Source organism: Leptonotus elevatus, chromosome 17 (assembly GCF_054856555.1).
Source record: "Leptonotus elevatus isolate MCC_2025b chromosome 17, RoL_Lele_1.0, whole genome shotgun sequence".
NCBI classification, from domain to species: Eukaryota; Metazoa; Chordata; class Actinopteri; order Syngnathiformes; family Syngnathidae; genus Leptonotus; species Leptonotus elevatus.
Genome location: NC_141255.1, coordinates 14253407 through 14269275, shown reverse-complemented (window position 1 = coordinate 14269275; position 15869 = coordinate 14253407). Strand labels below are relative to the sequence as shown.

Genomic DNA, 15869 nt, shown 5'->3' with positions numbered 1-15869 from the left:
GGAAAGAGGGGAGACGGACGGGGCAGGACAATGACGATGCCAGCACAGCTTGTGCTGTGTCAAACGGGGTCGTGGCCAAATGCAGAAGAAAAAAAACTGCAGCAGCCAATTACAAGCTGCCGTTAAATAGGATGCAGGACACCGGCTAATAAATGTGGGCGATACGTTTGCGAGGCGATTAGACACACTTTAATGGGACCACCTACGCTTGTACCCGCCATTGCCATTCCCATCAGCTCATATAGGCTGCGGCGTGCAGTCGGCACAATGCGGCACACAAGCGCTTCCTGACTCGTTCCACCGCATTCCATATCAACACCTCGGAAATGAACGACACACAACACGACCTTTTCCAGATTTCAACTTCCGAAGCTGTCACTAGCAGGCACATGCTTCAAGTTAAACAATTTGGTGCATGCTAGCTTCTTTTGGAAAGCAGATTTAAGAGAGACAAATGATGATTATTAATAAAGGTCTGCTTAAAACATTCTAAATCAGTTTACGGTGCTTTCAAGGTCAAATCTCATGACTAAAAAGCAGGTGGCCTGTGAGTGTGCATGTGCTCACTCACCTTTCTTACGATTTTCAATGGAGCCGTCCTGCTTCTTATCTGCAAAAGATAAAACCATGCAGACATGCCGCAGCTGAATCAGGATGCAAAACCGCTGGCGGTGCATGAAAATGACCCAAACTGAAAATAAATCAAGACTACGAGAACACACACTTTTCCTCTGTTTCTTCTTCTCCTCTTTTCCCTTCTTCTTTTCATCTTCTTCATCATCATCGTCATCCTCAGCGGCGCCGAGCAGCGTGAAAATAATTCCAGTTTGAGAGTTGACGCCCACCGCCGTGACCAACATTTTCCCCGAGCCCTCCATCACGTGGGTGCCTGTCAGAACGAGGAGGCAGAGGAGCAAAGACGGCACTTAAGTTTCCCAACATTTATAGACCAAAATACAAGCCTCGGGAGATTTATTTGCCAAGTTAGCGGAACACTTGACACACACTGGTCTTGTGGAAAATGCTACATTTGAAAAATCAAAGCAAGATTCTGAAAACAGAAGAGGCATAGCTTGCTTAAGTCAAGGACTTTTGAACATGAGTCACTACGGTGAATTAAAAATATCAAGCCAGCCTTCTTTAAAGCACATCATGCTGACGTCATCGTAGGGTTCCGTCTCTCTCCAAGCTGAAAAGTGGGGCTCACACGAGAGATGCTAACACAGCAATCTTCAGACAAGACGCCAATATGGAAGCAGAGGCTTGGTCTTACCCGATAAGAGCATTAAATCTTTTTCTTGCGCCTTCTTGACATGGTCAGACTCGCCCGTGAGTGAGCTCTCATCGATTTTCAAGTCGTTGCCTTGGATGAGGACACCATCGGCGGGCAAAAGGTCCCCTGCAAACCACACAAAGCGTTAACACACACACACAACAAAACAGAGGTGAGACACACGCAAGTCATCATAACCAAGTTTCAAGTCTTAATCTTCAAGTTTCAAGCAAGTAAGTGCCAATCCCAAATCAGTTTTTATATGTTTGCTACGTTACTGACTACGTTTACATGCAGGCAATAACTTTTAAAGGCCATGTAAACACGCGCAATAACCCGAATATGCTCTTTTTCGGGTTTCTAAAAACTTTTATGCGCAGCACCGTCCTACACGGGCCTCGCTTAAATACATTGATTTCACCGCGGCATTTTCACGTCATATTGTGCCTCTATAGCAAAAATGCCAGTTTGTGACACGTTAACTATTCATGTGAGACAGACGCGACATCACTCATAATGATTAAACAATGCTTATCTCCAGCTTGCAGTGTTCAACAATACACGTCCGTGTAGGAACATTAGATGACACACACCGAGTTCCGCTTTATCTAAACAAAGTAAGTCCGGTACTTCTGGCGTGTACCGACAAGAAACATACATCTGGAGCGAGTAGGAAACCGACTACTTTATTTAGCATGGTGAGTGACATGAATCTAATGTATTTTATTGATTGTTTAAAGTTAGAAACGGAAATGACGTCTATTTCTGCCATGATGGTGTCCGTCCTTCACCCCCTTACATTGAGTTATTCTAAACGCCATGTATACGGGGGTAACTCTGTCAACTTGCGCATGTAAACCTGTTATTCCGATTGTTCCAGAAACCCAAATTCTGATCATAACCCGAATATTGCCTGCATGTAAACGTAGTCACTGTCTTCTAAATTTAATGCATAACCGATCTGGAGCCTCATCAATAGCTGACCAGCTACTGTACTGATGAGTTAAATCGTGAAATTAACGAATCTTACCGGTCTTTGTGGGTTCAATAGTGACGGATGAAGTTCAATGTCGTAGTTGTTGTGTTTTCTTATTTTTGCATGTTGCTGTTGTTTTTCTTAATTTAATCAAAAAACATAAGCCTTAAATCCAAATATATTTTCTTGCTCCCTGAGGTGGCCTCTGAACTCTGGACCCAAGCCGATTGGTGGGTCGCCAAGTTCACGCACACTACATAAAAAATAACTTTCTTTAAAAAAAAGAAGCACATTTTCAAACAAAACAGGCAGCTATGTCAAGTCATGTAGTTCAAGTCAAATCGAGTTTTAGCCAAGCAAGACCCGAGTCCTAAAACAAAATCCGCCATACCATATTTGATTTGTGCAACGTCGCCTACGACGATCTCGGCCACGGGGATCTGGATGACCTGCCCGCCGCGGACCACGGTGAATTTCTGCTCCTGCTCGATTCGGTTCTGAAGGCCGCGGAACTGCTTCTCTTTGCTCCAGTCGTTGAACGCCGTCACCAGCACCACGCAGATGACCGACAGCAGGATGGCGGCGCCCTCGATCCAGCCCGCCTCTGCCTCGTGCTCGTCCTCCGCGCCGCCGGCAGCCTTCCCACAGTCTGCCGAGAAAATACACAGAATGCTTGGATAAGTCAACTCTATAAATCAATCATGCTGTGTCATGCAATGCAAACATAAGACTTATGTTGTCTTCTACAATGATGACAAAACAGGCCACGATGATAAGCAACCTACCTTCTCTTTCGGCATCTTGAGGTCTATAAAAAGAAAGGCCAAGTGAAATTATGGCTGCCACTTCCAGGATAATCAGCGTGACATCCTGCAGCGCCTCCCACACTAATTGCAAGAATGTTTTGGGCTTTTTGGGCGGTATCAAATTTTGCCCAAACACCGTTTTCCGCTTCTCAATGTCTGCCGGCTGCCCACCTAAACCTGGAGAGAGAGAGTGGAGGGAGATGAGACTGATTTCAAACAAACGTGTCATGCGTGGGAAAAAAATAAATTTGAACTATTCTTAAGTCTTAACAAGGAGTCATCTCATCTGACAACAGACACTAAGAGAACAGACGTCAAATACGACAAATGTGTGAGCGCGGGCATTGTGCTGCGCTGCGGGGACCCCCACCCAACCCATTCACATGCCTCCGTCCACACAGTTGATGATGCACCACCATTTTTCAGCTCGATTCATGCAGACGGCTTGCGTGTGTGTGTTTGTGGGGGTGGAATGGATGGAGCTGCGCGTGTGAGAAGCGATGAGGCCGAGGCGGAGGAGGAGGAGTGGAATTTTGAGGAGTGGATGACTGTGCGAAGCGCTACTGTCGGGCTGGAGCGAAGGTGCGAAGGACGGAAGGACGGAGACGACTGGGCTGCGAAAAGCAGGGTCCTTGTTTAAACTATTTAGAAGACGGATAACAAGTGAAATCTAGTAATACATTTACTAGATTTTAAATGAAGCCCTTTTAACCACTGGCAGTGTAGTGCTTCACATAGTTGAAACTTGGGATCAATACACTTTTCAAGTGATCACAAGCCTGTCATAAGACAGTCTGACTATTTAATTTGTTTGCTTTTTAAGCCAAGGGAACTGCTGATCATAAACACTACATTAAAAGCAGGCTGATAATTGACCCAAATTGAGGATAGTCAACAACTGATTCTAGAGCAGTGATGTTCAAAGCTACTGTGCCACTGCGGCTTACAATAATATACTTTTTAGGAATATGAAATTCAGGTATTTTTTAGGTGATACTTGAGGACTGCATCCACAAATGAAAACACAACCAGATTTGGTCCATTCGGGGTAGGGAGCCGGAACGGTGAGTCACCAGCACAAGCCGCGGGGTTTACCCGGCAATAATTGCCCATTGCGGCTTCCTCGCCACCTCATACCGTCTGCTTTGATTCTTTAAGCCACTAATGAAAAGACGCTGACAGCTACAGGCCCGGTTCAATTTGATGCCACATTTTCCCTCGCCGCTTGGCCGCAATAAATATAAGTGACAGAGCAGTCAGCACCTCATCCCGCAGACGGAAAGTGAAAATAAGCAGGGATCGCGGGGCCGGGTCAAGCGGCTAATCATTAGTCGTTTTGTCTGTAGCCCTTGTCCCCAGCTGACCCCACGACTGTCATCCTGGTTGCCGGTGAGGGGTGAAGGTGAGGATTTGCCTTGTTGAAAACCAGTAAAACATAGTTGCAGTTTTTTTCTGCCTCCAGATTGAAGATTGTGTCAACAGGAGAGCAAATACAGAGAGATGCCACCTCCAAATAAGCAAGCTGCAGTCTGAATGGGTGATGCCTTCGGAAGTTAAAGTAGTTCCTAAAACAACAAATGTTGAGATGAAGGTCTACTACGAATCAATTATTGGGAGTTTGATGGTGCTTTCACTCAGGCAGCATTTTAGCAGACGCCTTTAAGATAACAGCATGAACAACGTCCCATGCTTATGTACGGATCCGCTTGGAATAGTGACAACAGTGTCTTTAGTTACAATGTGACGCCGCACTGATGCTTGAATGAACGTGTGTCATGTGATTAGCTTGTGAAACTTGTAATTGGGTCACAAAAAACAACTCAGAAATTCGAGGAAGATTGAACGAATGTAGATTGACAGGCTTGTCCACAAGCAACTGAAAAGCTGAAGTTTAAAAGTGTACCAAATACACAAATGGGCAAAAATGAAGTTTGGGAAGGAAAGGAATCCAGTCCTTCAGCCCGTTTGTGTTGCCTTAGGCCCGCCACGGAGGCTTTTATCATGCAGCTAAACACACTGACCCACAAGAGTCCAAATGTGCTGACCAATCACAGCTTTGCAGAAAAGGCTTCGCTGTGGCAAAGAGCAACATCTGACACAATGAGGCCGATTTGTGAACAGCATTCCAACCACGGTAGCCTTCTCAGCGCTGCGCTTACACAGCCCGAGGGGGCCAGGGAGCTACAATACAACCCAAATATTTGACATCATCCATGTAGAAATCCAACTAACAAATAAGCCTGCGCTGTCAATAATATCGAAGTAGAGAAGTCTAGCGAGTTTTATTCCGCAAAGGATTCAGGGCGTCCTATTAGGGACTTGGAATGTAAACCGTACCCTTCGATGGAACGACTGATGGCTACTGTTCCACACGACGGACAGCCACTGGTTGACGTCTGAGGAGATCTGAAGTGGCGGAGATGTGGTTGCACTTAAGCCTGGCGACATGGCCAGCGACCCTAAGATGTGACATTCAAAGTGGAGGGAAAGTGCTGAAAGGATGGCACAGTATGTGTTAAAACACCGCACAGTCCGCTGGCACTAAAAATAGAACGCACAGTCGACTTGACAGTCTTTACAGCTCAGGCCGTAGATCAGTCACACCCCCGTGGTGATGCAACGCTCCACTCAAAAATGTGTACTCGCCGAGCCCACCCAAGGATAAACCCCAAGTATCATCGATGACTGAGCACACATGACACAAAAAAAAACTGTGGGTAGAAGCACAGGAGTGGAACACGCACTGCAGCAACAGGAAAAGTTGAGCACAACTTCCCTGGGTGAGGAAAATGAGCTTGGAAATGTGGAGGATTAGGGAGGGATTGGTTAAAGAGGGTTTTATATGTAAGCGTCCAACTAATTAGAAATCCCTTTTCAATTGTCAAGCCGCTGTAATCCCGTGCCAATGACCAATAAGATCATTGCCACTGTTAAATATGAAAGCGAGCGCCTCGTCGTCGCCCAAGCCGCGCTTTCGCATGTCGCACGCCTCGCGTGACAAAGTATGACAGGACTCTTTGAGGCTCCCCAGTGTGACACGGTCACATACGTGTGAGAACAACTGGCACCTCAACAGAAGGATTCTTAGCCACGACAGCACGCTGGCAGGCGGGAGGGCAGGAGATGGCACGGCGCACCTCGTGCAATCATCACATCGTTAAGGTAATGATTCTGGCAGCCACCGGGCGTGATTCGTGCTGCCATGCAGCGGGGTATTTACGGCATTCCCTCTGGCGAGATGAAGCCCAGGGATTTTTTTTCCCCCTCTCCCTCCTCGCGTACAGAGGACTGTTGCTGCGACAGTGAGTATGCGGTGCCGTTTTAATCTGGGATCAAACTGAAAATCCTCTCCCATAAGAGTTCAGTCAAGGTCATCGTGGCGATTAGGCAGACTGTCTATAGAGAGATGCTGAAACAGAATAGTGGGAATAAAGGAGGGGGGGCTTGGGGGGGTGAAGGCTCTGTGCTGTCAAGCAGTGAAGCTCCAATGTCGTCAAACATCAACGTCAAACATGGTGACGACAGACTAATTCGGGATTGCTTCCCCCAAGATGAACTCACTCCTTCCACAAGACATTTGGGCCATTACTGGACGGGCATAAAAGCCTCCGGTTTTGCTGGCCCACATGTGTGACCTGAACCTGGCGCAGGCCTGGTGCTGTACCCGGGCGGACAGCTGCAGACGCCCACAGCAGAGGCACAGAGGTGAAACAGGAGAGAGGGGACACGGCCGGGCCGGATATAGAGCCGGCGGCCTGGCCACCTGTCTGACACGCACGACTTTTCCAAGGAAGTGATGTCAAGGTGGTCAACGCCGCATGCAACACGGTTCGCCACATAAGCATTCTGTAATCACAAAGGCTGAGATTTTGAACTATTTTTGTTATACTATAAATTGACTTATATAGTGTCTAGATGAGTTTAGTGCTTCAGAAGCGCAGTCCCACATGTTTACATATTATTGTTTGATCAAACATGACTTACTGACTTATGTTTATTTTTCTGCCAGATTTGGGTAGAATTTTTGTGAAAGCTGTCAAAGTAAAAGCTAAAAAGTCAAAGGCTGCGTATCTGACTTCAATCAGATTCCTCCTCAAATCCGATCTTTCGGGCTGACTGTCCAGACAACTGTTTTTAACAAGTGTCCAAATCCGATCTGGCCCCGTTCAGACCAAGCCACATTATATTGCCCATCTGACAGGTTGCCTTAGCAACGACGTCGAACGGAGGCAGTGCCCAACGCGTGTAGTGTTTGACGTCATTGTGACGGTGTTTTCGTTCCGTATTTCCCGTTCCTCGCAAGCGCGTCACGCGGTTTTCTGTTTTTTAACTACCCTATTTCTATACGGTGGGCACTATTTCCTGATTGCGCAGAGCGAGACCGGCTTCAGCCCAAGTAACGTAAAACTGTCACTGTATTTCCGGTTGGACATGAGGAGTCAACGGGGCAGTGGAGCCGTCAAGGCGTTTGACTGCCGAGCATGCGAGGAACCAGCCCGGCAGCAAACCGACTGGATATTGACAGCACGCGTAGAGTGACGTCACGGACAGTCAAATCCGTTCTGAGTGTTTCGAGCTGATCAAACTAAGATGCATCCTGCTGGTTTCAATCCGTCCCGCAAAAATTGGATTTCATGTGCTTTGTGGCTGTTCAAACTACAAAAGAAACATCCACTTTCAATCTGGATGGGCCAAAAATCTGATTTGGGCTGGCAATCTGAACAAGGCCAAAGTATTCAGTAAATAAGTTAACAACTCCAACTGAAGTAGATATAGAAACCATCCAACACTAAAGTGAGGTAAAGGGTTACTTTACCGTCCGTGGGTGAGGTTTTTAAGCGGTTGCAGAGTCCGTGAACATCCCCGTATGATTCCCCAATTTTGTTTAGGCCCTCCGCGCCTCGCAGTTCCATGAGGGAGCGGAGGTCTTTCAGCGTGCAGCCAAAGTCGCCGTCGTGGTTGGCCTCCATGATGGAATTCTTCACTCCGCTGTAGGAGTTGTTCGCCATTGTCTCGCTATCTTCCACAAACGCAAAGCTCGGAGATACCCAAAGGGGTAAAAAAAAACAAAAAACAAAAAGTGTCCCAGAAAGGCTTAACTCCTCACGAGCGCACGGCGGTAGCTCCCATAAAAAAGGCGAGAGGGCCGTCAGAGGCAGCCGAAGTCATGCGGCAGCGTTTCTACAAAGCCAGCCATGGCCCTCGGAGAGCTGAGTCCTGTTCCTGGCCTCTCATGGTGACGGAGGGGAACTCGCAGTGCCGGAGATCAGCATGCAGTCGGATCTGGAAAGGGACAAAAGCAAACACGCTGTCAAGGAGACATTCCGTGTCAAGGGTTCAAAATTAGGGGACATTTCACTTGGAAACTTCTCATGGGAAGAAGGTTAGGGTTTACAGAATAAAAAAAAATGAGGTTGGTGTCTTAACAGACGAAGACTCCTCAGATGAGAGTTGAAACTTGAAATTTTCCCTTAGCTCATTACACTCCCAGCCATTTTCACTGAAGCAATCCCCTTCGCTCCCGGCTGTTTTACTGGATTTTGACTGATTTGGCAAGGCCCACAGAAGTTCTATTGCTATAAAAACATGAAACCTACCAAAAGAAAAATTTGAGTCTCTTCTTTCATCAAGAAAAAAAGTATATTTCTATCTGTTTCCGTTTTGCAGCAACTAGCATTGGAATATAGCTAAGTTTCATCATTATTCACAAATCTGCTTTAAATTGTGGGGAAATCAGCTTGTTTTCAACATGGCCCTGGTTGATCTCTTCTACTCTTCTGCCACCTTCTGGCCGTTTGTGTAATAACTGCCATTGCTTCAACCGTTTTGTGCAGTTGAGAGGCTGCATCTAAGCCTTCTGTATGCTCTAGCATAAAAATACATTTAAAAAAACTTATAAATATGTCTTTAGGACACTTAAAACATTTAAAATAGAACGTATGTATATGTTTTTAGGAGCAAATTAGTTAAAATTGATGAAATTAATGACAATTTTCTATTCTTTTAATTTATTTCTAGTTCCTGATCATAAAACTGCCCGGTATCAGCTGCCATCGCGAATAACTATACCTGGTATCCATAAATCCATATCTAAGACCACCAGAACAGTCCAGTTGTGATTAATTCAATGCCCTGAGAATGACACCTTTCCATTCAATTACCCTCAATTCCGATGATGTTTCCAATTTGGAATATTTCCAAAATGTCCACCCCTATGGAACCCGATTCAGTGTAGTTGCATTCTCTATGACTGCGATTGAGCATTCCCAGTCCTCCATCTAGACGTGTTGGCTCATGTACTGTACATCAGCAGCCTAGTGCACAGGCCGCTTAGCGGGAACAAGCTTCCCTCCTCAGCCGTGGCGCTGGCGGCGAGCTAGGACCGACTGAATGATGACTCCAGGAAAAGCCTGCCGTTAAATCTAATTAAGACTATCTGCAGCATTGGGGATCTCCGTTGTGGCGCTCCGCGGCGGGGGAGACCATTCTAAGTGGCAGACGAGCCGGGTTGACGCAGAAAGAATGTATGGATTCTTCAGTAACGAAGACATCTATGCTACGCTCAGCTAGAAAATGCGTGCGGTCGGGCTGCTCTAATCTCTGAAATAGGTAGCGAGATAAAGCAACAGGTCGCGGTTTATCTCCGACTCCAAATATGTCACATGGGACAGCGATGCAGCGCAATTGGAGGCTGCATTAGCATTAGCGCTTGCAATTTGTTCCAATGAGATTCTTGGAAACTATTCTGTCACACGTCGAGATTCGACTTGAGGCCATCTGCCGTGTAAAAAAAAAAAACAGGAGAGGAATTTGTTCACTGGGCCGCTTGTTTAACTGAGGTGGGAGCAGCTACACGTACAGTCACATCACTGGGAAAATGGAAGAATTGATGAGAAGAAATGCCCACCATAAACTAGCCAAAGACTGTAAAGTAATATTAGATTTGATATTGTTTTGTATAGATCTTGATTACTTCCTCCTTTGTTGATTTAAGTCAACTGCGTAGCACAGAGCAGCAAAAACACAAAGGCGGTATGGCGACAGACTGGTAATTGTCATCGATGCCTCCTGACCTAACGCCGAGGCTGACTGCCAAGTTAACACAGGTTTGTCAGCATCAAGAAGACTGAACACAGTGCACTATTAATGGGCCATGGCGGTGATGTTATGCAACACAGGATGTTCTGAAAAATACGTGTGCAGAGCAGCCGCCGCCGGCTGACCATGAGGAATTGTGGCGATGCGCAGCGCGCCGGTTGGGATGCTAGAAGCTGACTACACTTTGCAAATGGGCCAATCAGGAGCAATTAGGGTTTGAGGTGTCTTGCTCAAGGACACGTGGAAATCTGGATTTAGAGTTTGTTGTCTTTGCCTCATTTTATCTTTTCATGGGACAACACTGAAGAAATGGCCGTCAGTGCTCAGAATATACACCGCGCACTGCATCAAACTGATCTGCGTGGCTGTCTTCCCAGATGGAAGCCTCATCTAAAGATGATGCCACAACACAGTCCGCAAACTGTTTGCTGAAGACAAGCAGCCTAAGGACATGGATTACTGGAACCATGTCCTGTGGTCATGTCCTGTAGCCTCACGATCCACAAAGTGACGGCAAACTAACATGACATGCGGTATATCCGGTCGGTTTTTCTTTTCATTTAAAAAAATCTATTTTTAATACATTTTCTTAAAAACTTCTTGGGTCGTGGCCAGTTTACTTGGGTAGCCCGCCCAAGTATTAACATGATGTGGGAAACACTGAAGTACTTACACTTGGTCTAGTCTGACAAAAAATGCTATTTTCTACTAGCTCACATTCAAGAGGAAAGACTTTTGCATTGCATTCACAATCTAATTAATTCCCAAGTTGTGCAGTCGGACATGGCACACACAACTGTCGTTGGCGCTGCGAGCGACGCCGAGGGTGACAGGTCGCGCCAACATTTACCGCTCCGCGACAGTTTGGAGTTGCGGAGCAGGTCACGACAGCAAAAAAATCTTAGTGATTGGATCTCCTTGGCCCGGCAGCTGGCGTGGGACGGTTGAGTGCCAATGGTCGGGTTTAACCCTTCGCACGGTGCGTCCAAGATGCCTGCAATAGTGTTCGTCTGGAATAAACGCAAGCAATTAGCAGGAACGGCGGCTAGCATCTACCGGCAGTTTGCACGCCACCGTCAGCCAACCACACCGTGTGAGTGGGGGAGAGCAATTGTAGGGATCCCTCCGCAATGGAGCCGCCTAGCACGAGGGGTGGTATTTTTAGCTTTTCCCCAGGCTGCCCCTCCCCCCCGCCGCTAGCTTGCTGCCGAACTGGGTCAGGCCATGTAAATTTGGAGGCTACAAAGCAGTGACGCCCGGCTCGCCTCTCTCACGGCTGAGAGCTACTTGAGCTGCCCTTCAACGCCGTCGGAGGCGTCGGCAAGTCAACGCACTTTCCATCTTACAGCCTCCAGATTGGACACTCAAATAGAGACAAGCTGTCGCCTTTCCAAACAAGAGCACATCTTCATTTCACACTTAGCACACTAAGGTATTTGTGGGATGTTTATTGGAATACAGATTCATTTGTTTCTTGTCTTTGTTAAAAAGACATACATGGGAATTGGGAAGTCAAGGCAAGGGCCTTAATTAAATTGCAATTGGAGTAGTTTTCAAAATCATTCATGCCTATGAAAGATGATTTTGGTGGCATGATTTTAACACTCAACATCCTTCCTGAATGTCTTGAAGGCATGCTTACTACGTAGATTAAGTGTGAAAATGTAACACCGTCAAAATGTTATGCGGTGGCAGCTGCAAACGTGATGTCTTTAAAGAACGCTGCCTTTGAAGATGAGCCGCACGCTGTGTTCTTTTTAATGGGCCGCTTGGCGGAGACCTCCCCCCCGCCACTGGCCCCCCAAGGGCCCTGCCCGCCTGCCTTTCCAGTCGTCGACGCAGGATAGTTACATTGTGACACTAGTGACCGGAATTGAAGACTAAAGCTAAAGCATCAGGACTAGCCAATCACACATCACTAAGACATTTTGTCCAAATAATAAAAGAGATAGAACAAATTTGAGTATTCTACCGATGACCCCATCGATTGATCAAATAATCGGACAAAATTTGATTTTAATAACATACATGTGAGGTGCAGGTATTATTTTATAACACTTTAAAGGCGGGGCCTGCCTACATGAGTGATGTGGGTGTCAGCGAATGAGAGTGCAATCAGATGGCTGTTAATTGGCTCATCCACAAGTTTAGTCGGAGTCGTTTCCTTGCAAGTGTTCTTATTTTGAATGTGTTTGACTGTCTTAATCAATAAATCTGCCAAAGTACGATTCGGCTTCGGAAACCACTGATCACATGATCGGGATTTGAGTGGGAAAATGATCAGATTTTTTACATTTTGTTAACTTTTAAAGGTCATAAGGGAAACTAATCATGAGGTACAAAGATACTACTTGGATACACTTTGGGGTTTTTTCTTCTTCTAAATGAATTGCCGATGTATGGGATGTTGATCTTTATCATCAGATCCTGACTCAGACTAAGGTACAAAAATATTTGATTGGGGCATTACTGATATACTGTGATGTAGCTGAATCCTAGGACACTAAAACATGTAGGAAAGGGTGCTTAATACTGACAGAGTGAAATGTTATTTTTGGAGAGTGGAGCCGCTCGTGAGTGTCATACGAGGAGGCTAAGTGGGGCTTCACTTCCATGAGCTCGCACTGAATACGACAGTACAACGAGAACAGAGCGTCTTTTGACATTGTCGGGGAAATTGGCACAAGTGTGCCGCACTGCCCCCGCACAAAATGTGACAAGCCTGGATGTCAAATGTAAGCAGGGAACGTGATCCCCACGTGGCCGAGGAGCGTCCAATCACACGAGGGGTGCTTTCTGCAACAAGTGGAGCCGTGAGCGATTCACATCTACGCCAAAAGAGGCCACGATGTTGACAGCCAGCTGATACAGCAATGGAATATGGAAGAATATCAATTTTTTTTCTTTTATTCAATCTTGAGTGACTGCAATGGTCCAAAGGCCTCGGGCAGAACGACACAATGTGGTTACTGTTGGCTTACATAAATCATTAAACACGCTCTGTGGCTCCATAGGCTGAGCAACTCGAGACACCAAGGATGACACTCAAAGGAAAATAAAAGTCAAATGGAAAGAACAAAGTGGCAGTTTATATAAAAGACCTAATATGCAACCACTCATATTGCTCAAGATTGCTACGTATTTCTCATACCACAAATTAATAGCAAAGGATTTCAACTTGGCACATGTAATATGGCAACTTTCCTCTTTTAATCTCACAATTTATTTCTTGCAATTACAAATAATTCTCATTAAATGACAATTTGTTGCTTTGTACTATTTCATATTTTATTTTATTCATGTAATGTCAATACAACTTATCTTAAGTATTATTCACATAAAAATAAATTATTTTTTTCTAATACAAGACTTTATTTTATATTCCATGTTATTCACATGGAAATACATTTTTGTTCTCTTGTAATATTCTGACTTTATATTCAGGCAATATTATAACTGTACACAGTATTCATGTAAAAAAAATGTTTTTTGTAATTTACAAATGTATTAATACAATTTAAAGCGTATTTCTTGTACTACAAATTGATGGCACAATAGGACTATTCACATCAATTGTTGACTTTTTGTTTGAAATATGATTATTAATTTTTAATTTACTGCACACACGATTTTGAATATGAATTTTGTTTTCATGCAGTACCTAATCTATTACATATTATTCTAATTTATGCATTTTCTCCTGTAAAATTATGACTTTACTCATAATATTACAATTTATTTATTGCACGACAACCTTATAGCATATTACAACTTTATTTTCAGAAAATGACGACTTCTCTTATAATGTTAAACCTTAAGTCAGGTAAGACAACAATTTATTTATCATACAAGATTTAATATCACATTCCATACAATTAACATAAAATTGCACCTTCTTTCTAGTGATAGTACGACTTCTGTCTCATAACAATTCAAGTCAAGTTACAAATTGATTGCATACTATTACAAATTTGTTAGCATGGACCCTGTTACTTGAATAAAAAATTGAATAAAACAATTAAGAGCTATTCTCATCTCATCACTTTGCTCAAAATATTATGACTTACTATGTTATGATGCATTGGCTACGGTGTTGTCAAAAACAATGAATAAAAAGATTGATGCAAAAAGTATATATTGACTTTATTTTTCTTCCAAGACAATGCTTGCTCAGCAAAGAGCTAACCGAGCTGTCATTTCATTACGTAATGCTCAAAGATAACTGAACCAGTGGCACACCTTGCATCATCTCCCAAGGCCAATGAACTTTGAGGCTTATCATGCATTTCGGCAAGAAAAGACTGCAATTGCGCTCGGTTGCAGTAGCAGGAGTTGGAGCATCAGTAGCACAGCCCTGCATCGTTTAATTGGATAAGCGGTGATCCCTTCATCCACACACCAAAAAGGGGCTCAGCGGCTGTAGCCCACATGAACTTGGAGGCTTGCAGGTAACGTGGAGGAATGCAAAAAACATCCATCAAGGTCAATGGGAGAAGGTTAACGTGCGTAATGAGGATGCAGTATGTGGGGGTCTTCGTAATTCCACGTTTAGTAATGGGATTCAAGTGTCGTACTCGGTTTAACACTGCAGGTGGTCGGGTAAGTCGCCTTGACAGGCTCGGCGGGCTCCGTGGAGGAATCAAGGCTGGTGAATAAATAGGTTCTAATTTCACCCAAGGCAAAGCAAGATGTTTTAAATACAGCCAACTTTTGCTGTAGCGTCATTTGACGTGCACGTTGACGCATCGTTACATGCAAATGCCGTCACGTCACGAGTCATCCCCTCCACCAATAAAAAGAACTCGAAAAAATAAAAGCCATCGATCAATATCCCGTTAGAATAGCCCAAAGCGACCCACGCTAGCACACGGTTAGCCTCCTAGCTCCCTGCAGGCGCTGTTAACCTATGCTGATTGCAAAGAATACACAAATGCGACTTTGCCAAACATTTGACAGCATCCCGCAAGTTCACCCTGGGCGGCGGATACAAACAAGGAAGGCGAGACGGAGATTTTTGCGGCATACAGGCTGAGAAGCCGCCCGGGGCTCCTGGAGACGAGCCGCCCGAATGTCAGTGCCTCTATCCCGGGTAGAAGGTTAGCCGCGTTAGCTTGCCCTAGAAGCTAATCGCACAGCGAACGAGCGGCAGCGGCTCGCGCGGATTGGACGCTTCCCGCTAAATTGAGCCACTTCGCTGATTTCAGACTTCCACCCCAGGCAGCGCTCGGAGCCAGCCCGAAGCGGCATCAGACCCCGAGAGGAGACGGTAAGGACAGCCGAAAAATACTTACTCCGTTCTCCGAAGAGCACCCTCGGTCCCTGCGTCCCTCTCTCACTCCCCCTCAGTCTCAGCGACTCCAAGGCTCGCTCCCCTGGACTGAGGTACAAGCTCCGCCTGCAGTGACGTCACAATCACAGCCAAAGAGTGCATGTAGCGTAGTGAACTGAGAAGATGGATCCACCTTTAGGCAGCCAGTGAACGCTAAATTTAGAGTCGTGTTTTACAGGCGTTCAAATTGATGCAGTAATATTTGAATAACCTGACTGTTGATATGTGTTATATATATATATATATATATATATATATATATATATATATATATATATATACACACACACACACACCACTACACGTCATAATAATGGAAAGTTAGAAACTCATCAATACTTTACAAAAATAGAATGTTGCACCATGCAGCATCATTTTGATTAGTTC

At 45.1% G+C, this 15869-nt stretch overlaps 1 protein-coding gene across 3 annotated transcripts in view; it reads right to left on the bottom strand.

Moving 5' to 3' along the window:
* Positions 1-15563, bottom strand: part of atp2b1a (ATPase plasma membrane Ca2+ transporting 1a) — a 28658-nt gene extending 13095 nt beyond the window's left edge. For all 3 annotated transcript variants that reach the window (XM_086058196.1, XM_086058197.1, XM_086058199.1), the window contains exons 1-7: positions 15445-15563; positions 7872-8338; positions 3035-3232; positions 2641-2898; positions 1274-1399; positions 725-889; positions 572-610 (exon numbers count right to left, since the gene is read on the bottom strand). In XM_086058196.1, coding sequence (XP_085914322.1) covers positions 572-610; positions 725-889; positions 1274-1399; positions 2641-2898; positions 3035-3232; positions 7872-8064 — 979 coding nt within the window. In that variant the 5' untranslated portion in view covers positions 8065-8338; positions 15445-15563. The remainder of the gene's footprint in view (positions 1-571; positions 611-724; positions 890-1273; positions 1400-2640; positions 2899-3034; positions 3233-7871; positions 8339-15444) is intronic.
* Positions 15564-15869: the final 306 nt, after the last annotated feature.